General features: G+C 44.4%; 1 protein-coding gene across 11 annotated transcripts in view; it reads right to left on the bottom strand.

Annotated features, from left to right (window-relative positions):
* The window catches only part of LOC135388552 (intersectin-1-like), a 337751-nt gene that overhangs the window by 240382 nt on the left and 72503 nt on the right, over nucleotides 1–24866 (bottom strand). For all 11 annotated transcript variants that reach the window (XM_064618160.1, XM_064618162.1, XM_064618161.1 and 8 more), the window contains one exon: nucleotides 23803–23972. In XM_064618160.1, the coding sequence (XP_064474230.1) occupies nucleotides 23803–23972 (170 nt within the window). The remainder of the gene's footprint in view (nucleotides 1–23802; nucleotides 23973–24866) is intronic.

Genomic DNA, 24866 nt, shown 5'->3' with positions numbered 1-24866 from the left:
GATTGTTCTTTAGTAAAATAAATTACTTAAATGTTTCAATCTCTTTAAATACTTATCTTATTCACTTGCTTTTTACTAGACTTTTCACTAGCACTAGCTTTCTGCTAGTGCTAGACTTTTCCCATTTTTGCCTGATAGACTACTAATTACCTAAAATTCATTAATTAATTCTTCAATCAGGGGATTTCGGGCAAAAGTGAGATAGTATTTATTTATTTATGAACCCTGAAGGCCTGAGGCATTACAGAGGAGAGTGGTAAGTACATTACATAAGAAAGGAAGAAAACGGCATTAGAAATACAAAGAGAATACACAAATTGAAACATGAAAATACATACATAAAAATACAATACATATCAAATATAGGTGTGTCATTAGAAACAGGAGATTTAAAAATGAAAGTAGTCTCATATGCACTTCTTGAACTCTTTGACATCGATTTGATGATCGGTACAATGGATCCAGGAAGGTGGTTCCACTCAGACTAGGTTTGGTGCATAAACGAAATGGCCCTTTTTAAGCATGTAGAAATTCCCACTTTTTGCCTATGATCAATGTGGGAAGAAATATATCCAATTGAGTATTTGTCATTAATTTCTGGGCTGTGGAGGCTTACATGTTTTGGTTGTCCATATTTGTGGCCTGCCTCGGCTAATTCTCGTTGTTTACGTCGTTTACAAGAAGCATATGGCTAGTTCCATCTCATATCGAATAAGCCGGTACATTTGATGTCTCGAATGAATGGGAAAAAAATATATGTTGAACCCATCAGTCAGTTAGGAGAAATAAACACTTTCTGAATTCTCTGTGCTGCATGGTTCGCAAAATAGGAGAGGGGGAAATAACTGCCTCTCAGAAAACAATGTCGTCGCGTGCAGGTTTGAGCCTCCCCTGCAAGGCTATTTCTTGTCGCGTTGTAGTGATCTCTTGCTCTTGATTTAGACCACCAGGGCACAGGAGGCTCCTGCGTTGACAGCGTAGTGTCTGTTTTTGTTTGTCTTGCAAAAAATATCGAAGTTGACTCAAAGCACCAAAAAGCACCTTATTCACAGCAACTTTTCATACGATGTACAAAACGGATAAGGTTGAGCTTTATGCCATTTAATGTGTCATTCATGGGGATATCGAATGGTATACAATTTGTTGCTCTACTCAATCAGGAATGTGAGCGATACCTCTAAGTAGCACCATACGTCCGAAAAAATTTCGGAAGCTTTTATTTAAAAAAGAAACACCAAAAAGTTTCCTAAAAAATTTGATACAGTTGAACCTCGTTATAACGAACACGGATACAACGAATTATCCGTTATAACGAAGTGAATGCAAAGTTTGGTCGGTTTCTGCTTTATTTCAATGGCAGTTCTACTTTTATAACGAAACCAACAACGCAAAATTCCATCCGCGATATCGGTTATAACGTAGCATATTTAACCTTTCATGTTGCTCAACTGTGTGCACGAGTATAAAAAAGAGAAAAGACAATGCAACCAACGCGAACTCTCAGGCGTTCAAAAATGAAGTTATTATGCGATGTTACGTTATTATATATTGTTATTACGCTCACTCGTTTCAGGCGCTGCCGAGGCGATCACCGCAATGGATGCGCGTGCAGGACGCTACCACATGCTTGTGCACTACGTGGTCTGCCTCACTGTTGGCGGGATGGAAGCCAAACGGAAAGTGATCCATTTTGGAAACGAAACTACATATGGGTCTTGGAACGAGGTGACGCGATCGACAACAAGGAACTGCTTTGTGAATGCCAGGTTCACACTACCTGCCGTGAACTCTCTGCCCGATAGTCAATCGCAATCGGAGCTGTCGACAGACAACGCAAATTGACGACGATTGGTCTTGCCAGAGATATCTTTTGATGACTTTATTTCCGACGACGACAACTTCTGTGTGGCATCAGAGCTAACTGACCAAGAAATCATCAACCAGCTTGTGTTGCCAGGACGTGACGAGAACAGCGAAGAAGACCACGTAGGCGAAATTGAAGAGCCGCTTTAAAAAAGCTGGGAGGCAGAGGAAATGGCCAACAAACTGCGCAGCTACCTTGGGAAGTTAACCACAGTCAAAACTACCGAAGTTGAAAGAATGTTGTGTTGCGTAGATGCACTGTAAAAGTTCATTCTTGAGAACGTGCTTGAGGACTGTCAGACCAAGATAACTTCTTTCTTCAAATAAATTGTCTTCTGGACTGAAGGAATATGACCACGTTGTAGCGGTTGTTTTCTCGTTGTAAACTCAATGTGAAAGGTGAGCTTGCACGTTTTTATAATGCTCGCCATATGTTGAAATAGCACGTTTTGTAGTTTACCACCGTCCCTGTTCGTATGCCATTTTCACAGGCCCCATCGCTGCTTCGTTTGGCGATTCCTTGATGTTTACTTTTATAGTGAATATCGGATATAAGAAACTATTTTGGGTCTCGGTGCTACTTCGTTATAACGAGGTTCAACTGTATGTCGTAGATAGTCCCATAGACTACACCCAGAAGTAAAATCAAAATTCAGACTCAATCGGTAGGCTCACTGCGAATTTTTTGCCGACCTTATACGTGCAGCCCAATCAATCGGTGGCACAGTCTCCCGCGTGGGGCAAAATCGAATTTTTCAAGCAGGTGTTCAGCTTCTGTCTTCACATGAAAACGAACTGCTATCATTTGAAGTCATTCTGAGCATCTTTTTTTAATTGGGTGTTAGCGCCGCAAAGCAACTGTGGCTATGAGCAACGTACAGATGTGGACAGACGGGGAGATGATAGCAGGAAGGAGTGGGATACAGGGGGTTAGTATGCGTCCTGGGCCGACTTCAGGGGGAACTGTGCCGACATTCGTCTGGAAAGTCTTCGGAAAAGCCAGGGAAAACCTCAGACAGCACAGCCGGCGGTAGGATTCGAACCCACCACCTCCCAGTCTTCAGCACGACCTTGGTTACCACCAACGAGCGGACGCCTTAGCCCACTCGGCCATGCCGCTGGTCGTTCTGAGCATTTGCGTCCATAACAGTGTTATAATCGCTGAATGTATATGGTAGATCAACCAGATGTGCTCACATTTTTTTACTGAACGTCACACATGCATTGCAGATGCTGAGCCCGTGAAGGACAGAATGCTTTTGCATGTTTGTAAGATGTAACAACAACAACCTTTATGTTAAGATGACGAATGGAGCGATACTCTACGCCATTGCTGGTGATGTGGGGAATGAAATGATGAGCCCTTTCACATAAAGGATCAAAGTCCGATTGTGTCCAGAAAGGTCAAACGAGCATTTTTACCGGACGTGAGGCAGGTGTGATGCCGCGGACGATACAGTGGGGGTGTGCATCGAAATAACGCGATCGAAATCCCCGTTGAAAAATAAACTACCATAAATACATATTACTCTGACTATAAAATGCACAGACGCACGTGGGAAACTGCCAACAGCGAAATTAGGCTAGCTGGACATAGAAATGCAAACACTGAACTTTGACCAGCCTAATAATAAATTTACCAACGTGCTATCCCCTCATGTCCGCCCTACTAAGCCTAACAGCCCCTAAAATGTGGCCTTTGTTCACTGAAACGACTTGGACGGACATCGAAAACCCATGAATTTGAGTGGTCAAATAGTGATGTCGTGTTTTTAAAGACGGCATGTCACATTATGAAGCAATCAAGCATTCTCCTTGATTTTCTTTGTTTCGAGAACGTGAATTTTGTGATCGGGGATTTCGCAACCGGGAATACCGAGGTCATCACATACAGGGTTGTAACGCAGTGCTCTGTAGCCTAGGATGATGCAAAACTTGGCGCAAGCTGTCTCCAGGAGTTAATGCGGTTAGGACCTCCCCATGATATCGGGATGTCCAACCGAAGATCGTGGACGTTGGCCAGCGGCGCGAGTCGTGCTGTTTCGGCAACGTTCACAAAAGGCCCAGGCAAAAGGCAGCCTTGAGTGTGTGCTAAGACACTACACAATGACACTTTCCTCTGTGCAATTTCTTCCTCTGTTCTCCGTGCAATTTCTCCGTCCATGGGAATGAAGTCACTATATCCGTTTTCACATAATCTGTAAAGCAGAAATGCTTCTATATGATCACCGTGAACTCAAAGCTCGTTTGACCTTTCTGGACACAATCGGACTTGGATCCTTTATGTGAAGGGGCTCATCATTTCATTCCCCACATCCCCACCAGCAATGTCGAAGAGTATCGCCTCTGGCGATGAAACTCTCCATTCGTCATTGTTGTTACATCTTACAAATATGCAAAAGCATTCTGTCCTTCACGGGCTCAGCATCTGTGAGCGCAAAAAATTTGAGCGTATCTGGTCGATCTACAATATACATTCAGCGATTATAACACTGTTATCGACTCAAATGCTCAGAATGACTTCAAATTATAGCAGTTGGTTTCCATGTGAAGACAAAAGTTGAATGTCTGTTTGAAAATTTTCATTTTGCCCCACGCAGGAGACGGTGCCACCGTTTGATTGGGCTCCGCGTATAGAGAAAGCAAAAAATTCACATCATGCCTACTGATCAAGTGCGAATTTTTATTTTACTTCTGTGTGTAGTCTAAGGGACTATCTACAACATATCAAATTTTCGAGGCAACTCTTTGGTGGGTTTTTTTTAGATAAAGGTTTCCAAAATTAGTCATTTCTTGGAGGTATGGTGCGAGGTATCGCTCACATTCCCGACTGAGTAGAGGAATTAATTATATACCATTTGATAGCCCCATGAATGACACATTAAATGGCATAAAGCTCAATAGTATACGTTTTGTACATCGTCTGGAAAGTCGCAGTGAATGAGGTGCTTTTTGGCGCTTTGAGTATACTTTGATAATTTTTTCCAGACAAACAAAAATCGACACAGCCCTGTCAACGCAGGAGCCTCCTGTGCCGTAGGTGGTCTAAATCAAGAGCAAGAGATCACGACAAAGCGACAAGAAATAGCCTTGCAGGACACGCTCAAACGTGTGCGTGACGACATTGTCTTCTGAGAGGCAGTTTTTCCTCCTCTCCTATTTCGTGAACTGCGCAGCGCAGAGAATTCGGAAACCGTTTATTTCTGCAAACTCACTAATGGCTTCAACATAAATTTTTTTTCCTGTTCATTCGAGACATCAAGTGTACCGGCTTGTTCGATATGAGATGGAACTAGCCATATGTGGGCTGTGAGATTAGAGATTGTGGTAAAAAAGGTTTGTGGGATAAGCAGAGAATAATAGAATAGTGAATAGTCAGAATAGTAGAATGGGAGACTATCCTCGTTGAAAGCCATTCAGTTTCTAGTCTTGAAACACACGTGTATTGAAATATCCATTGCTGAATTTTGCTATGCAAAAGAGCTGCACCAATCGGGAGCACAAGGAGGCAAGTGCTCATTCCACATCAGACATCAGGCAACATGCTTTGGAGCAATGCTGATGATTGGAGTAGGTGCTTAGTGGCCCGGATAAGGCTCTGTCAGCGAAGGTCATGCACTCCTGCGGAGTGCAGTTTTGGTTTCGGCTCATTTGCATAGCAAAATTCGGCAATGGATATTTCATGCCACGCCCTCGTTTGAGGATTTTTAAGATAGAATGCCTTTCAACGAGGACTGCCTCCCATTTTGCTAACTCGCTTTTGCCAAACATTCCCTAATTGAAGAGTTAATTTAGGATAATTAGACATCTTTTAGATACGTACTCTTTTCCAAAGGATGTCCACATGGCAGTGGAACCTGTAAAAACGCCATCTATGCTGTTCTCATACTTTTTTTAGAGGTGTGCAAATATTGAAATTTTTGAATATGAATCAAATACGTGTAGTATCTGCAAAATTGGCCTTCGAATATCGAATCAAATTTTAAATACCACGTCATAGGATAAAGGCTTCTAAGAGTAACAATTAAGCCCCGGTAAGCTGAAATCATCACAGTTGTGTGCTGCTAATTCTTAGAAAAATGCCCGAGGGCACACACTTGAAAAGGGCTAATAAGGAGTATGTATTAATGTATCGGCTTAACACGACGCATACATGCTTTTCTGCTGATGTACAGTCAAATTATTTTTACGATGAAACACTGTGTTGTTCTCATGAGGCAAACTGAAAGCTGCTAAAACAACTTGCACTTGGAAAATCCTTCATGGACACTGAAAAACTGTGTTGGCATTGTAAGTGCTGGTGAAACGGGCAGATAGTATTTAAGTAAAGAGCAATGACATATGCAGAATGTAGGATGGTTTGCTGATGAGCACTCTTCAGGTCACAGGTTATCAAGAAGGACATCAAAGGTAGCAAATGCCCTCTTCTTGCACCTTGCAAATACCTACCGCATTTATCATGTTGGTGGGTTTCACTGTGCTCTCACTCCTGAGCCTCATTCATGTAAGACCGCGGTCCTCGACTATGTCGTATCGCTGTGCTTATTATACATACATGATCGTTTCTGCAACGTTCGTGTTCGGTGCTGCTTTCATTTCATTTAAAGCCATATATGTCTGCAACAGTGAATGCAATTTCAAATGATTCTGCAGCATTACTGTCACCCTAGTTGGTATTTTTAACATGCGGTCGTACAATGCCAGGGTTCGAGAAACTATGTCAAAATATCGTCACATCCCATTTCTCCATTATCGCTGTCGTAGCACTCGTACATGATTCGACTATATATCGCCGAAGACTGCTTCAAGCTTTGAAGTATAGAAATGCAAAAGGTCACTACCACAAATCACAAATTAAAAAAAAAAGACGAAAAATATACAAAGAAAAACGAGATTAGGTCGTTTTTTGGCGGCTCACACAGTGGCACAGTGAACAGCAGTGTTCAGCTCAATGCTAACAAGATGGTTGACCATAATTTATCCAGACTGTAGGAATGTTCAGAGTTCGTTGGCAATCAACTGTAGCCGTGGTGAATTAAGTGTACTACGGTGTCGCGTTTTGCTGGGGTGGACATTAACGGAGAGCTGTACAAGTTTGTCTGTGTACTATAAATCTGTATACTCGTTTTGGTTTCCGTTAGTAAACGTGTAGCGACGCATCCAATGATGAGTGTAACAACCTCAAAAGCTATGCGTGTCTCTTCGTAGCCGTTGTAAGATCCATGTTCGTCGTTGTTTCCGCAACATACAAATTCAGGCTCGAAACCTGCAATGGTTTCGTAGTAAGCTTGTACGATATTCGAAAAAATTTGAATATGCCATAAGTAGAGAGCGGATTTTCAGGCATATGCCTTTTCACTGGGAGCCATACAGATGACACCATTTGATGTTCTAAGCACGAATCAGGTCGAAGGGGACCCATTAGTACCCTAATGTTAAGGCCTTTTTTCAGCAATTAGTGCCATTTTTGAAAATAGGTGCCGATAAGTGCCTAAATGGGCACTATACTTTGATGGTTCATATTGATTTCATAGTTTGTGCAACAAAAAACGAGGACACGCTTCACCGCGCTGCATCACAGAATGCAAATGTCTCCCCCTGTGGCAGGAAGATTATTTTTCGCCGGTATTCCTTGTACCCAGTGCAACATCACGTCCGCCCATGCAGCTGTGCTTAGTGGTGACCAGGGCTGTATAAGCTACTCACAAAGTGTAATTAACTTACAACTACATGACTCTAAGAGTAACGAAGTTACAGGAAAAGTTACTTAGACAGAAAGGAACCTCAGTTAGTTACAGTTGCTCTCAAAATGTTATTGCTGGCTCTGTGGAATCTTTGAAGTGCAACCGAAGAAACACATCAGGATTTATATAGAAGCATACATTTTCTGATCAGCAATTGTCACTGAAGTGCAAACCGGTAGAGTGGTATGTTACCATAAAGCAACCAATGCTGGCAGCATCGCTCGTAGTGCCGGTAGTGCAATATTGCCTATTCCGCGAAAATGCATGCCTTTTGGGGCCTTTTTCAGTGCCTTTTTAGGTGCCTAAACCTGATGTTTTTAATGCCTTAAAATCCACTCGCTAGTCATATGTTGAGTGCCAAGAGACAGTACAGGTACGTGGGTCAGTGGCATCGATAGGTGCATCAAAGTGGAAGAGAACGTGACAGATCTTCAGGAAGATATTCTGCGGCAGACGTGAGGGATTTCGAACCAAACAGACTGCTACCACCGGACATCTTTAATATCAGCCTCTTCACACCTTTTGACCACTTTCAGGCATCCTTTCAACCATTAAGTCCCACTGTCTTTGTCCCACTGTCTTTGTCTTATTAGACATATTTTCAGGCATCCGTTCAATTTTTACCCCACTGTTCAAGTATTAGTGCTTCCATCTTGGTTTGGATCCGTTATAATCTCCGCGATGCCCGGATTCCGTTTGACTATCACCTGGGTTAATCTACGTCGAATTTGTTTCACCACTCACAGGTATTAAACTGATTTATGATTGTTTCTGTGTCGCAGTTGCTGATCATGTCACGCTAGTACCTCGTTCCAACCTTAGTGATGCCGACCTGAAGTGATGCTTTGACAGATCACCCCACACAATAACATCACAATTCCTGGCTTCCACAACAGGGTGAGGCAATATGAAAGAGTCGGAATTTGTAAATCAGCATCCAGTATGGAGTTAGAATGTTTGGTACAAGTTGGTAAAGAGATAGGCCTAGCAGTTCGTGAACTTCGTGAGCAAGTAGATGGCCAGATTTAGGCAGGGAATACAGAGAGGGAAAAAATGAGGGAGGCTAACACATTAGAAAGAGCTGCACAGTGGTGCTGTGAGGCAGCAGAGTTAGAAATTTTGCAGATGCATTTGCAATTGCAGCAGCTTGAAGCTAACCGAGAAGAAGTAATTTGTCAAGTTCTGGGTAAGACACTACGGTAGATCCAGATTCAAGCCGGAGACACACAAGATTATGCCTCAATTTGATTCCAATCGAAATGATCTTGACACATATTTGCACCGTTATAACGTCATAGCAAAAGGCTGAGGGTGGGCAGAAGAGCAGTGGGCTACAGCACTCAGTTTGTGTTTAACGGGCGAGGCTTTAGAAGTACAGTCAACCCTCGATTTATGTACACCCTTCGTTTCTCGAAAAATTGTTCATAAATCGTGTGATTCATAAATCAAGGTGCGCGTAAGAGAAATGGGCTGAAAGACGACAGGAAATGCACTAGAGTACGTTTATTTTTTAAAATACTCCGTAATTGTGCTCTGCTCCATACATTTGGCTGTATTTATCCTGTTCAGAAGAGATGACAGAACTCTGGCACTTGACTCATCTGCCTGGTCCTTGAAGTACCGTATCGCACTGTGGATCCATCCAATATGAGCAAGCTGTCACAGCTTCAGAACAGTATTGCTAGTTATCTTCACTATCACTATGATCACCCTCGGCACCATCATTTGACAACTACACTAAAGCACCATAATCAAGCGGCTCCCATATGTGTTCACCGTCAGCACAGGAAATGCACTCCTCTGTTCTCACTCCTAATTCTTGTGCTGTGGGACACTGCATGGGCGCTTGACTTCATTCTTTGTTCATCTTTATTGAGTCGATCCCAGTACTTTCCTGTGCATCAACCTCTGGACGGCTGTGCCGTCCCCTTACCTAAATCGAGGTCAGAACAGATGCGTTTTTGTTATTTGTTTCATGAAAATCCGTTCACAGTTCGGATGTCGCGGGTTTATAAACCGAGACAGAAATACACGGAAAAAGTTTGGTCCCTTGTGAAGCCGTTCATAAACCGAGGGAACAAACAAACAAACTGCTATGGCGGCGTCGCTGCCGCGTTTGAACGCAAAATTACTGCTTTCGCCAGTGAATACAGCAACAATTTAGCGGCGGCAAGGCGGTACCAAATATCTGAAGCAAATGTTAGAAGATGGCTGAAGCAATAGGGAGAGATGAAGAATTGCGTCAGTACAGTGGATTTTGGACTCTTGGTGTGATGTGCCTGACGATGGTGTAGTGTTCGTTTTTAAAAAGTATGGTTTGTCTAATGATTGGGACATAACTCTTTGCACACAGTGTTTTTCCTATTCGGCACAGCTTTCGTCAACGCGTCAGCAATCATATCTTCGGTTTGTAGGAACTTCACTTTGAACTGACTGTTTGCAACTTCATTTCTGTAGAAAAGATACTTTAGGTTGACGTGCTTTGTACGTTGGTGGTACATGGGGTTCTCTGCAATCTTTATGGCTGACTGATTGTCACATCTCATTTCCATGGTGTCGGTGTCATAATTATTGTACCCAATTTCGCTCATGAAATTCCGCTTCACAAGTCGACAGTGCTACTAGATGTTGCTTTGTCGATCTCAATCTGATGGCTCCTTGAGACATGGTATAAACGTAGGCGCTGCTTGACTTTTCCGTTCCATATCATTCCAGCTCCCATCTGTATACCCTAAGATTGGTTCCTTAATTGCATGCATTGTATGTTATCCCAACGTCACAAGTTCCCTTCAGATAACAAAGCACCCTTTTTACCATCTTCCAGTGCTGGTCTGTGTAACGCAAATTGAACTGGCTCAAGTAGTTGGTAGCATAGGCTATGTCTAGGCTATGTGTTCCTTGCAATATGTTTTGTTGCTTGTCGTGGATAACCGATTCCTAAGATGTATGTTGGTTCTCCTAAATGTGAGTTCAACTTCCTTTCCAAGCATCCTTACACACGTCCTTAAAATTTCTTGATTTGTGGCCATAATAAGCCTGTCGTCTACGTACACACTCAGGATAACTTCTTGTTTTTCTTTTGCTAAGATGTATGCACATCTGTCTGCTTCGAGTTGTTTGTATCCATGTTATCCATGTCTTCGCAGAATATCATCAAGCATTAAAAACCATGTTCTGCCCGACTGTCTTAGGTAAAGTGCCCTGTGGAGTAAACATACTTTTCCTTCTGTTCCTGGACAGCCTAGACGTGGCTCCGTGTACACAGTTTCTTCCAGCTTGCCATGAAGATATGCGGTCTTCACTCGAGCTGGCGCATGGCAATTCCTTCCTCGAGTCCCAATGCAAGGAGTTAGGACGAGCTCACAAAGAACACGACTAGGCACGTGCTATACTTGAGCATAGAATGGAACCAAGAATTCGTTCTCCTCTTTCCTCTTAAGCCGTTCTGACCTCTTATCTTTGCACAACGAACTTTTTGTCACTGAACTTTGTGTTGTGAAGTCCGTCTTTGGGTCGCTCAGTGAATGCGGATCATTCTCCTACAAGGAGAAAAGAGGGATCAAAACGCCGAAAATGGTGGGTGGTTTACGCGGAACCGGCGCTTTCTTTGTTTCATTATCTCTTCAGCTTCTAGACCTTGGCAGCGTAGCGAATTGTAGTCCATCGTTTCCGGCCTGAACTGGTGACTTGCAATGGCGTATATGCCCGCCACGTTCTTGAACATTCCGTCCCACACAGTCGAAAGAAAGGAATGTCAGGCCATTGCCCTGGACCTGCAATGGAAGGTCTTAAAATGGGTGCCTGTACCTAAAACAAGTGGACTCGTCTCGAGAGGTCGACGACTCTTGGGTTAGACTGTCGTAAAAACCGCTGCTGAACTTGTACGCAGCACTCTTGGAAGTTCTCATCCAGCAAAGAGTATCGCTGTTGTCCGATTTGAGTGCCCAGTCGATTGACAGCGGTACGGTGCCACCAAAAAAATTGTCTTCTTTCGTCATTAACCAGCATTACGAAACATACGCACAAAAACGGCCCGGGCATCTCGTCAAAGTCCTTCTGTAACAACATGTGTGGCATCATGTTCAGAAAAAGGGAGAAAAGAACCAGAGTCTGTCGGCATTATCTAAACATACGCACAAAAACGGCACGGCCATGGCATCTCATCAAATTCCTTTCGTAACAACACGTGTCGCATGACGCAGTGAAGATAAAAAAGGGGGTATGAAACAGAGAGAGAAAAAAAATGCAGAGGGAAACAGTCCATAATGACGCATTGTCCCGCGAAACGACAAAGAAACAAAAACGGGGTATACCTCTCACCGCCCGTGACCCGGTCCACAGCGTATCGCACACGAATCGTATGACATGCTCAATAAAAGGGAAGGTACACACACACACGCCAAAGAACGCCCTACTATCACCCAAACACGAGCGCAACAATTCCGCGGACGTCTTATCAAGATCACTCTAACAACGCATTTTCCATATGTTTAATAAAACAAACAAACGCGGGCATCGCCCAAGGACGCCGCAAACGCGCCATTTGAAGTCCGCGCCTAACAGGCAATGAATCAAGCCACCATAAAACGTTCATTAAGAGCGAAAACAAACGAACAAACGCAGTCATCGCACAAGGACGCCGAAACTCGCCACGGATATGTTCATTGTCCACGCGCAACAACAGGCAATGAATCAAGCCATCACAAAACTTTCATTACAAGCAAAAACAAACAAACAAACAAACGCGGGCATCGCCCAAGGGCGCCGATCATGAAACGTTTATTAAAAGCAAAAACAAGCGAACACAGGAGCCGTCAAAATCCGTCAATTCATTCCACGAAAACAGAAAAAGAACAAAAAAAGAGAGACAGAAATGGGATCATGACTCAGTACTTATCGCCGACTATTTTCGCTGTCCCAAGGAACGCGCGTCCCTAGGTTCACAACGGCTCTGGGTTCGATTCACAGATCGAGCAGCGCCATCCCACGGGCCAACTCAGGGCCGTGGTGGATAGAACGACCCAGTGGATGTAGCATCGCCAAAAGCACGTCCCCGTCTACGTTCGAACCTCTGCCCCCAGATGGCAGACAGCCGACACCGCCCACGCGTCTTCCCATTGGCGCGCTCCAGGTGGGCGGGGCGCGCGAGGAAGAGGGAACTGTCGCCGCTGAATGTCACTTCCATACCGATATCTGTTAGCTTGGATACCAAAATGAGACGGCCTGTGATACCAGGAACATAGAGAACGTCTTTGGCCGTCAACCTATTGTCGACTTTGTCATCCTGGACACGAAAAAGGACAGTACCAGATCCCTCGGCATCAAATGATTTTCCGTCAGCTACAGTGAGCCTTTTGTCACATTCTTCATGGAAATCCCTGAGGATGTCCTCGCACCCTGTCATATGACTGGTTGCTCCAGAATCGACTGACCACTCTCCACAGTGATAGCAGGCTAATTTCAGCGAATTTCGAACAAGTGAGGAACCTGACCATCTCCAATTTTTGAAAAAATATATTCTTCAGGGGACGGGACATGATGAAAAATGCGCCTATATTTAAGCCCCAATCTTCAGCCATTTTCGAGGAAGAGGGGGAGAAAGAAACTGGTCGAGATGTGACCCAGTCATTTCGAGCTACTTTGAGGGCTTCTCAATTGAGAAGTATGCGGTTCTAAGAGCCACAATATGTTTCTTTTTTTATTATTCTGTGTTAGCGCCGCGAAGCAACTGTGATGCTATGAGCGGCGTACAGACGTGGACAAATGGAGAGAGGACAGCAGGGAGGAGTTGGGGACAGGGGGGTTAGTATGCATCCTGGGCCGACTTCAGGGGGAACTGTGCCGACATTCGTCTGGAAAATCTTCGGAAAACCCAGGGAAAACCTCAGACAGCACAGCCGGTGACAGGATTCGAACCCGTGTCACCACCTAGTCTCGGCGTGGAAAGCGATCATCCTAACCACGATGCCACCAACAATATGTTTCACCTGCTCACTGCTACCATGGACAACACGCTGTCTTCTTCCTACCCATTTGTAACTGAAACTTTTTTCGTAAAAAAATGGCAAAGTCGCAAGAAAACGCGACAAACGGCGTTTTTCTTAGCCTTTTTGTACTGACGCCGTTTAACTGAGAATAATGAAACCTACACCATTCATTTCGTCATTGCATGCCCTATGTGTTGATACCATTTTCATTCTTCTAGTGTTAACCTGCTAGAAGCAGATTGTAACAATCCCACAGGCGGTATCGCGATTTAGCTGTATTTCCGCCGGCGCTAGCAAAAAATGGCCACCAAAAAGTTGCCGCGATTTTCTTATATGTGACGCAGAAACCCTTTCCTAACACACAGAAAAGAAGATTGAGATTCATATTTGATTTTCGATGACGCTACGATTTTTTAAAGTGACAGTGTGCACGCGCGCTGCCCCTAGGCGGTACTCTCCCGCAGCTGGTCAGCGTTACGGTCGCCAAGGGCCAACGCGATTCAGAGAAATCACGTTAAAAACGCGATTATGGCTCAGAGCAACGCACTTTTAATTTCTATAACTCTGGAAAACACAGGATGAGAACAAAGGTGGGATATCTGCTTGAGTCTTCTTCAACTTTGCACTGTTGGGAGCCTCACTTTCCTTTTCCCACACGTAATGAGAACGAAGGCCGAGCACTGGCCGTACATTCTTCCACTCATCTTTTTGTTGCCTGAAGGTTTTCACATCTTCCGAAGGAAGTTGCAATAAAGTCACATTTTTGACATGTGTTGACACGGCGGTAGTGAACTTACACGAGTTTCGTATTGCTTCCGTTGCTGGAGAGCGCAAGTTGAAAATTGTTGCAGCATGTTTGACAACACCTCCGACTCCGTCACAGGCGTTCTTTCCATGACCTGGAGCTGAGAAAAGCCACCTCTTTACAGTTGTGTTGCGTCCGAGCTCATAGTGCTGAAATCTGTTTTTGAAATGCGCACTGGCCCCATCAGAGATGTATACAGCGCTTCCATGAAGGGTTCGTGGTCCTCCATATGTTCTTCGATCTTGAGAAGAGAAAGCAATGCTGCTGCGCTGTCGTGCCGGGTGTCGTTGGACACAACAGCACAACAGCGAGTTGAAGTTGACGTAGTAGCCACACATGTGAATATTGAAACTTGAGTTTTGTGCCAGTGGTAGCTCTGAACTTCCTTGGGCAGGATAACTGTCCAATTCTCTGAGAAGTCGAAATGAAATACAACGTGTCCTGGCTTTACAGAACACTTCTCCTTTCGGACCGCTTCTTTCTGGACCTTCCTGATGTGGTCATGGCTGATATAGGAGCACCCACTTTCTAATTACTTCAATGAAGCTGCGCGCAGGTAATGTCCTCCTCAGCAGGCCTCTTTCGTCCCATATTGCGAAATCAATTTCTTGGTCATCTTGGATGGCCAGACTTTCTTCCGTAAGTGCTTCTGTACCTGGACACTGTTCGCAATTCCCAGAAAGACATTCTTCACAGCTTCCATCACAGATGCACATGCTCATGATCCTTTGCGTTGAGCTCAAAGCTTGCACAGTACGTGGATATGCATTCCTCTCTGCATGGGTTAATACTAACCCACTTGGGGCGGATGGAGTAAAATTTGCTCAGGCTAAGCGTTATGTCTGGATACTTGTTCCTAAATTTTCTGTAGGCTTCGCGGACTGAACAAGTCATGTACCTCTTAGCTTTTGTGAGTTTCTGGCCTACTTCTTTAATGTGCACGACGTCTCTTGATCCTGGGCTCTGAACGTGCAGTCCAGCTCATCCACCGTATAAAAGCTTGTTGCTGCAGCCAAATAATCTTGCTTCAGAGCACTGCACTGGTACGGATCAGGCAATGCCCACACATCTTTTTCCGCGACCAACTTCTGTGACTTCTTAATCATGTACCGGGTTGTATAGATGGTGTCAGCGACATGAGCCATAATCGCGCTTTTAACGTGATTTCTCTGAATCGCGTTGGCCCTTGGCGACCGTAACGCCGACCAGCTGCGGGAGAGTACCGCCCAGGAGCAGTGCGCAGCACGCGTGCACACAGTCACTTTAAAAAATCGTAGCGTCATCGAAAATCAAATACGAATCTCAATCTTTTTTTCTGTGTGTTAGGAAAGGGTTTCTAAGCCACATATAAAAATATCGCGGCAACTTTTTGGTGGCCATTTTTTGCTAGCGCCGGCCGAAACACAGCTAAATCGCGATATTGCCTGTGGGATCTGCTTCTAGCAGATTAACTCTAGAACAGTGAAAATGGTATCACCAGATAGGGCATGCAATGACGAAACGAATGGTGTAGGTTTCATTATTCTCCAATAAACGGCGTCAGTACAAAAAGGCTCCGAAAAACACGGGTTTCCGCGTTTTCTTGCGACTTTGCCATTTTTTTACGAAAAAAGTTTCAGCTACAAATGGCTAGGAAGACGACAGCGTGTTGTCCATATATCAGTGAGCAGATGAAAAATATTGTGGCTCTTAGAACCGCATACTTCTCAATTGAGAAGCCCTCAAAGTAGCTCAAAACGACTGGGTCACATTTCGACCAGTTTCTTTCTCCCCTTCTCCCTCGAAAATGGCTGAAGATTGGGGCTTAAATATAGGCGCATTTTTCATCATTTCTCGTCCCCTGAAGAATATATTTTTTCAAAAAAAATTGGAGATGGTCAGGTTCCTCGCTTGTTCGAAATTCGCTGGAATTAGCCAGCAGTTGTTTTCCACAGCTCCGAATGCGAATTCATTCGAAAGAGGTTTTTCGTCTTTGTACGACTCCGTCAACAACTTGACTAGCTTGGCTGTCTGCCTTGGTCTCTCTTGCTTTGTGCTCATGAAGCTGAAAACTCTGCTCTGCTGTCAAGGCAATGGTGATTTTCCACAGATCTCAGACGGACAATTGCAGTATTTCCGCGGAATGTGACCGGGCTTTCCACAGAATGGCTAAGGCCCTTAGTTTTCTGTGATTCTGCAAAAAATCGCAGAATTGTGCGTCTGCCACAGAATATGAGGGTTTGCACAGAATTTGGCAGAAACCGCATGCTTAACTCAGTTTATGCGTGGGATGAACGGACTGTGTTCGCGCCGGATCGGCTTGCGTTACAGCGTAGATGTGCCCAGAGCCGTGTATTAAAAGGAAGTCTGGCCATTAATGGGTCATGCCTATACCTGAAGCTCCACCCACTTTTTCAGCTTTCCGACCAATGAAGTCTTGAAATATGGGGCGCTATCAATCAGCCTATCCTCACTATTTGCCCCCCTATCCAACATGAGCAGCGCCATTTTGTGTGGCAAATGGATTGGATGGGATTGAAATGGATACCTCTCGCAATCTGCAAAATTGGTGGATTTTTGGTGCCAATTTGATGAGCGCCACTTAGGGAGCGTAAGGCACGTCGGGAATTGTCGTCTGCTTCCGTCGTTGTACCGCTGCCGGCAGAACCACCTGCTGGGACACACTCTGTTGTCGGTGTGATTTTTAATCAAATCTACATGAATAGTTGGAATATAAGAGGCAAGAATGTTTATATCCATGAAATCCAGCAATTAAATATAAGATTGTACAGCACAGCGCCGTTTTTGTTATGATTTCGTTGTGATCGCCGTGTCCACTAGGCCTGACACCGGCGACAAAACGTATTTTTTTCGGTTAGATATCGATGGATGAGCATCAGTTGAAACTGATTTCCAAGAAACGTATATGAGGATGTACATTTGCAGCGTAAAATCAGAGTAGTGCGTGAAAATTTTTTGTCACGAAATCCCCGCTTCACTGTTTGTTTTCGTCGCCATTTTGGGTGGCAGTATGGTGTCATGGCGACCCCCTTGATAAAGAGCAAACCAATCAGTGGAGCGAAACTGCCATTGACAAGTCGAGCCTCTTTTTGTGACTCCTCCCAATGGCCAGACTCCCTTTTAATATACGGCTCTGGATGTGCCAACCAGATAAGGCCACCTGGTGGCGTAAAGTCTGTGACCGTGATGTGGCCCCATCTGTGTACCATTTCGTGTGTATCATTTCACGGAATTGGGATTCTGGAGTGGAATGGAAATGCTGACCCCTGCTTTGGTGTCCATAGCTGTCAAGTACCTCTGTGTGCCAGTAAACTCTATAGATGCAGAGAGGTCACTTAGCAAATACGATCTGATAGTCAGTGACAAACATCACTCCCTCTCAGAAGAGAATACAATGTACCTTGTTATGCTAAGTCGCAAAAGTTTTTGGAGTTGTAACCATGTTCCTCCACACTAAGAGCTAATAGAGAGTATTTTCTGTCTGAACTAGGGCAATCTGCCTTTACCGCAGAAAAATGCAAAATTCATGGTTTGCTGCAGCAGAATAAGAAGGGCCTTAGTTATAGCATTTATGTCTTTCCTTCCGACGGGTAGATTTTTGACTGCACTTTAACTCACCATGCCACTTCTTCAACAGAATCCTTCTGGTGTTGTTCCTCTTGTAAGAGCGCATACATGTATATCACTTTCTCATGCATAATGTCAGTCATGGCGCATACATCAAATCCTCGTGCTACACCGTAGTATGTTTTTGGTAGTCCCTGAATAGCGATAGCACCTATCTCAGCATCTTCCAACGTCTCACCCAAGTTTCGCAGCTGTTCACTCATAGACTTGAGGCTTTTTTTTTTTTTTTTTTTTCGAGGATTCTACCTCTATTGGAGTCTACAAGCTTTTTCCAGGTTCCCTTTGTGCACGTGTGGCTGATGACATAGCTGGTCTGTGCACTCGACAGTGCCTGCACATCACGTTTATAGCTTCCATCTCATTCTTGTCCCACTGATGTCGACCATCAGTATCGACTGGAGGTTCACCTTCAATTGTTGACCAGAGACCCTTCGTCTTTAGGAAGATCATCATCTTATAACACCAAGTTGGATAGTAGCTGCTTTTGAGCTTTTCCAAGTGGTGGACTGACATTCCAGGAGTTCCATCAGCCATCTTGTATACACATTGACATCACCTTGCAGTCAAATCGTATGAGCACCATGGGCTGGTGACTGCTGGGCAGCCTTGGAACTGTGTGTCCATAGCCTTTGTTGGGGTTCTAAAGTACAGAGCCGCAAACCCGTGCCGAGTCAAGGCAAAACCTAATAAACCCGAGACATAACATAGGACGTCTGCTATCTGGTTTTATCCAACCAGAACAAAAGGAACGTTACCTTCCTCCACACTGCTAGGACAGTTTATTTCAACTCCTGGGTGTTCAAGAAACAAAACACAAACAAATGATTTGCAAAGCTGTGTGGCTCAACAGAGTGGATCACAAGGAGTAATGGAGAGCGAAAAGCAAAAGTATATAATTAGAAGGCTAGACCTCGACAGTAGAAGGTAGGACAATTGGGTCATGTTTTGTTACTCACATCTCATCATAACAAACTGGTGATGCAGTTCAAAGGGCAATTTACAGTTGTCAAACATCGAAATGAGTGGGAAGGGAGTTGCCTCAGGACAGAAGCCGCCGATATTTCGAACAGAGACTGTTCTTCTTCTGCCCAGAAGAAGAACAGTCTCTGTTCGAAATATCGGCGGCTTCTGTCCTGAGGCAACTCCCTTCCTACATCTCTACCGCTGGATTTCTACCCATCTATAGAAATGAGTGGGATTATGAGATCAGTGTAGGTGAGCACAACCGTGTGTTTCACATAAATATGCTGAAGGGTTACTTGCAAAGGGATGACAGCCTACATACGGGTTTGGTGCTGTCAGCAGAACAAGGGCGGAGAGTCCTAAGAGACCAACAAATTGGTCTTACACCACAACAATCGCACAGAGATGTGATACTGTATATATACTGTATAAGTAGTAATTTTCGCGAAATTCGCGAGTTCTCTTTTTTCGCGAATTTAAAGTTCCGCGAAATATTCGACCCAATGACAGAAAAATACGCGAACGAACTACGTACGAAATTTGACCCAGGACGCTGAGGCAACATATGTAAGTGGTTTTTTACGTTATTTCACTGCATTGCTTCAAAAAAAGTCCAGTTCTTCTCCGCTGCGAGTGAAGACGGTAGTCCAGCCTTCACGGACCCGGCGAGGGTGTCGGAGTTCCGCGATTCCAGTTCCTTGTAAGCCTCGATCATCCAGCGAGCGTGTATGGGTTTTAGCACGCTGCCACGCAAGTCGGCATTTAAACAAGCTACCGCATCACTATCGAGTGTCAATCGAAAACTGATCTATGCGGTGACAAAAATGACGGGAGACAGGGAAATTCGGCAATGACCCAGATACTGGCCGAGTAAGGGCACCCTAAGTGCCGCCTTCTCAGCCAGAAGGGCTCAAAAGGAAGACAAATGCAACAGGTTATTACCCAGTTGTGATACCTTTCGTTAACTTCTTCCTAGAAGTTCAAGGTGGAGGGTCCCTATAGGATGACTGATTAACGGTCGACGCACCGCGGTACAGCGAATTTAAGGGTCCGCGAATAATTGCCTCATCCTGACTCCTCACAAATTCGCGAATGATTGAGCCCGCAAATTTAACCACTTACACAGTATTTGCTGAGTCACTTGATCGGAAGCAAAGAGAGTTGAAAGCATTAGTAGAAGTGTTTGGTGACATATACTCGGATCTACCAGAACATACTAATCTCTTGGAATGTCATGTCTTCTGACACACCAGTACATGCAAGGAGTACCCAATACCATACACTCTACAGCAGACAATTGAAAGCGAGATGCAAAAAAAAAAAAAAAATAAAGAAAAAAAAGATTACCAACGCTAGTAAAAAAAATGGGTTTCCTCTAAGTTGGATTTGACGATGGGGTATCGGCAGATTCCGCTGTCCAAGTCTTCCAACGAGGAAACTTCTTTTGGCCAGTTTTCTTCCTATAAAACTGTTAAGTAGGCCAGTAAGGTGCACCATGCGAAGTAATTTACACCACAGAGTTATAATTATCGCAGAAATTGAATTTAAAATACGCCGCAAAAAGCGACCGTGCGCAACGGTGGTGAAGAGCAGTACCAGCCTGTGATCTGCCTGGAACCTCGCGCTGACGCTATAAGGAGAACGCTCGCCGATTGGCCTAGAGAAATGTTGTCTGCTACTCCGCTGCCGTCTGCTACTCGGCTGTTCGGGGTTCTGATAAAGCCTTTCTCCTTGCTCGGTAATGCTTCGCCCACTCCTTCTATCCCCAATTCTCCGAAAAAACTGGCAAAACAGGTTTACGGCGGCAAAGGGACAAGGCACTGACCCCCACTGACCGGCAAACCAGAACGAGTTCTCCTTATGCCGTCATCGGTGACGTGCCATCATACCCCCTCATCCTCGTTATAGCTGGAGTGGCGAGTTAAGGGTGAAGGCGCGAAGCTATGTTTATGTGAGTTTTTTCTGGGAAACAAATTGCACACATCAAAACCTTTCGTGCTATTTGGTGTAATGACACACAAACTTTCATCAGATGTCTTAATCTGAATTTTTTTTGGATGGCCCTCTGTACTCCTTTAAAACAGCGATAGCTGTTTTCACAAAGCTTATGCATAAACTTTTATGAGGCATAAAGAAAGTTGAACATTACATTGACGCTGTGTTGGTGGCTACAGCTACATTGGAAGAACGTGCGGAAGGAGTACAGAGGGTCATTAAAAAAATTATCAGATTAAGACGTCCGATGAAAGTGTGTGCATCATTTACCGAATAGCACGAAAGGTTCTGATGTGTGCAATTTGTTTCCCAGAAAAAAAAAAAAAAAAACACACACCATACCTGCCAGCTTGGGAACATCCGAATTAGGGAGATTTCAAAAGTGTGTGTGTGTGTGTTTAGGGGGATACGCTACTGGCATATGGACTTGCTATTTTATATAGGAGAGAGTTGATGTTAGGAGGCCTTTCTTTGCACATGTAGCGGGAATGCACTTGATCCCAGCAGACTCGTCAGGCACAAGTGTTGCAGCAACAGACTTTATCCTCCCCAAGAAATTAATCTGGGTGCCTGGCTATGACAAAAGCCATGACACTTTCTCAAAAGAACGTGACGACACAAAACTATGCCCCTATTTTCATCGTGACGCTGAACTGCCCTCACATTCAACACCACTCGTTCAACACTGCCTCAGTAATGTGGCTGACCTTGAAGGGCCCATCTGGACTTCCCAAGAAGAGCCTAAACATAGTATTTGTTGAATAAGTTAGTTAACAAGTCATTAAAAAGCAGTTTGCATATAGACGCCAGAACCATCAGTTAAAGTTTTACATCTGTGTCGTCAGTGCTGTGAATAGCGACAGCAAAAAGTTTTCAAAACCGTTCAGCGTGCTTATTATGAGCGCTTGTGCGCAGTTTCCCATGCATTCAACTTAGTTCGAGCATACGTGTACCATTTTGTAACATCGGAAGTTTAGAACACAGAGGAGAAGGGCCCGCGCGGATAATATCGTAGTCCTTCTCTTGCTTCCAGAAAAACTCACCTAGCTAGTACTGTTTGTCTCTGCATTTAAAATCGTTCTTGTGCTCCCTCGACATCATGTGTGTAACAATGTCGGTCCGCCCCCCACGCAAAATGCTGATGTCGCAGTTGTAAACTGTGCGCAACACATGATGCCCTTTCCTGGACGTGATCACACATCCTAATTCAATTGTGTATTGCTTCAGACAGACGTGGAGACACGGATCCGTGATTTGCAATATGCAGGGCAAAAACACTGAAAAGGCAGCCTCGTTGTGCAGAAACATGGAGCAAATGCCCAGAAACTTGCTAGAAGTGCTACAACTAGAACCACTAGAACTCTCCGAAGAGCGGCAGTCGATAGCAATCGGGCTAGTATTGGATTGACATTTACGCCTGTGAGGCGAGAAAAAAGGAGAAATCCAGCGAACCAGTAGTGAAGTACGCAGGGAGTTGCCTCAGGACAGGAGTCGCCAGAGAAAAAGGAAACACTTGTGAAAGAGAGGGTGAAATTGCATTTTCCAGGAGATTTGCTCCCGGCCGTACAATCGTACAAAACTGTCTAAATCCAGGAGTCTCCCGGATGAATAGCTGGCAGGTATGTCACATAACCATGGCGCCACGCGTCCCCCCCTTAACTCGCCCCTCCGGGTATATTGAGGAGGAGAAGTATTATGCCACGTCACCGATGATGTTACAGGGGCAACTCGTTCAGGTTCGCTGGTCAGTAGGGGTCAGCGCCCTGTCTCTTTGTCGTCCAATTTTGCCAGTTCTCCCAGAGAATGGGCCGAATAATGAACGAGCCAGGGGCACTACTTTTTCCGAACCCCAAACAGTCGAGTAGCAGACAACATTTCTCTGAACCAATGAGCGAGCGTGGCAGCATCAGCATGAGGTCTCAGGCAGATCACAGGCTGGTACTGCTCTCCACCGCCGTTGCGCACGGTCGCTTTTTGATGTAATTTTGCGCTTTTGCGATAATTATGACTCTATGGGGTGAATTCATTCTTATGGTGCATCTTACTGTCCTACTTAGCAGTTTTATACAAAGAAAACAGGGTGTTAAAAATGACTGCTGTGTTAGTTCAAGAAATATCGTTACGAGACTACCAAGTCATAGCGTGCAGCGTTTGTCACCATGAATGCATTCTGCAGGTATAAATGTTTAAAACATCTGACTGGGCTTGTTGGTACATACTGCAGACTATGTAGTGCCCAAAAGAAGAGGACAAATGAACACGCATGGGTAGTGCACCGATAATGATTTTATTAGGGCTATTACATGCATTTCATACATCTCAGAGGAATTCCCTTTTTCTGTTTCCTATGACAACACTTTGATTAAAGGCAAGTTTCGGGAAGTCAGGAACAGAGGAATTTGGGAAGCTTTCTTGATGGCAGAGAGAGGTGAGGAATGCGAGAGCATGGCCTCGATAAAATTGTCAGAAAGAGAACGGGAATTCCTACACACCATATAAAATGCCTGTAACAGTCCTAATGTTGTTAGTGTGCTACCAGTGAGATATAGATGTTGGCATTTTTCCATATGTTTTGGTTTGACCTATATGTGTTGCAACTCCAGTCAGTATGCAGTTTACTTGTGTTTGTTCTGCAACAGCAACAGTGTTGGTTTATGCATAACGTTCTTTTCACATGTGAATGATTACTAGAGACTTATTTGAATATATATGTATTGCAATGCTTGGTTAAAATAAATTTTTCTGTTAAAATGCTTGACTGCATATTAGTCAACTCACCATTTCTTCAAAACAGTACGGAGCAGATGAAATGCCTTACCTGTTGACTGCACACTATCACTGCGCTGTCTTCTGTACGATGGTGGCGTCAGATCTAGAGGCAGTGTGACAGGCAATGTATCACCGGCTCTCACACAGTCCACCAAGTGCATGGCTAACACAAATTCTTCACATGTCAGCCGTCCATCTGAGTCTATGTCTGCGAGGCTCCTACAAACACGAAACAGTGGCTGCTATAGCTATGCTAAGCCAATGGTGAATGCTGTCTTTGTGTAGTCCATCCTTGTGCCTTGTTGCATTTTTCAAATATGCACAGCTGCACTGCAGTACTGTGACCAAATCCTTAAACATATATCATGTGAGAAACATAGCTCGTGAGATGAGCACAGTGAAGACACACGGAAAACCTCAAGTCAGACGATGAAAGGTTAGCCAGCTGTAGGACTCAAACCCACATCTTCTGCATTACCGGTTCAGGGCTCTACCAATTGAGCTAAGCTAACACACCTCCCCATCGACTTCCAAGGGTGCGTCACCTGTAGGGCAAACCAACCACTCTCTCACTCATTCCCCTTTCACTCTTACATTTTTCTCACTCATACACACATTCATACGACAGGATCGATGCAAGCGGCATCAGTTGAACATGAGACAATTGTCTCATGCTCAAGTCAGACCTTTGCTTCTAGCGAAAATTTCATTTCACTAAAATATTGCAAAATTCTCAGCGAAATGTTCTTTGGGTTCTGAATTTAGTGACAAAAGCTGATTCGGACACATCACAAGTGGCGATACACACTTGGCACACAACTTTGTCGACAAACAGCAACAACGATGACCTCGCGCTGGTCAGTGAAGCATGTAGCTAACTTTAGTCATCTTTCGTTGGTCACAATCAATATTCTCAGTGTAGCCCACCAGGCTTTGCTAATACTACAGGTGACCATGACATGTTTGTCTATGTGCATAGGGTTGTGAATTGCAACCCCTGAGCACAGCAGCAAAGCTTGTGTTACCATGAAGTGTCATGTGTTACCAATGGAAGCCCCTTGACGATAGCAGTTTAATAAACTTGGCACAGAAAAAACAGCAAGCTAAGCGCAG

Source organism: Ornithodoros turicata, chromosome 3 (assembly GCF_037126465.1).
Source record: "Ornithodoros turicata isolate Travis chromosome 3, ASM3712646v1, whole genome shotgun sequence".
NCBI classification, from domain to species: Eukaryota; Metazoa; Arthropoda; class Arachnida; order Ixodida; family Argasidae; genus Ornithodoros; species Ornithodoros turicata.
This window is presented reverse-complemented; position numbering and strand designations above follow the sequence as displayed.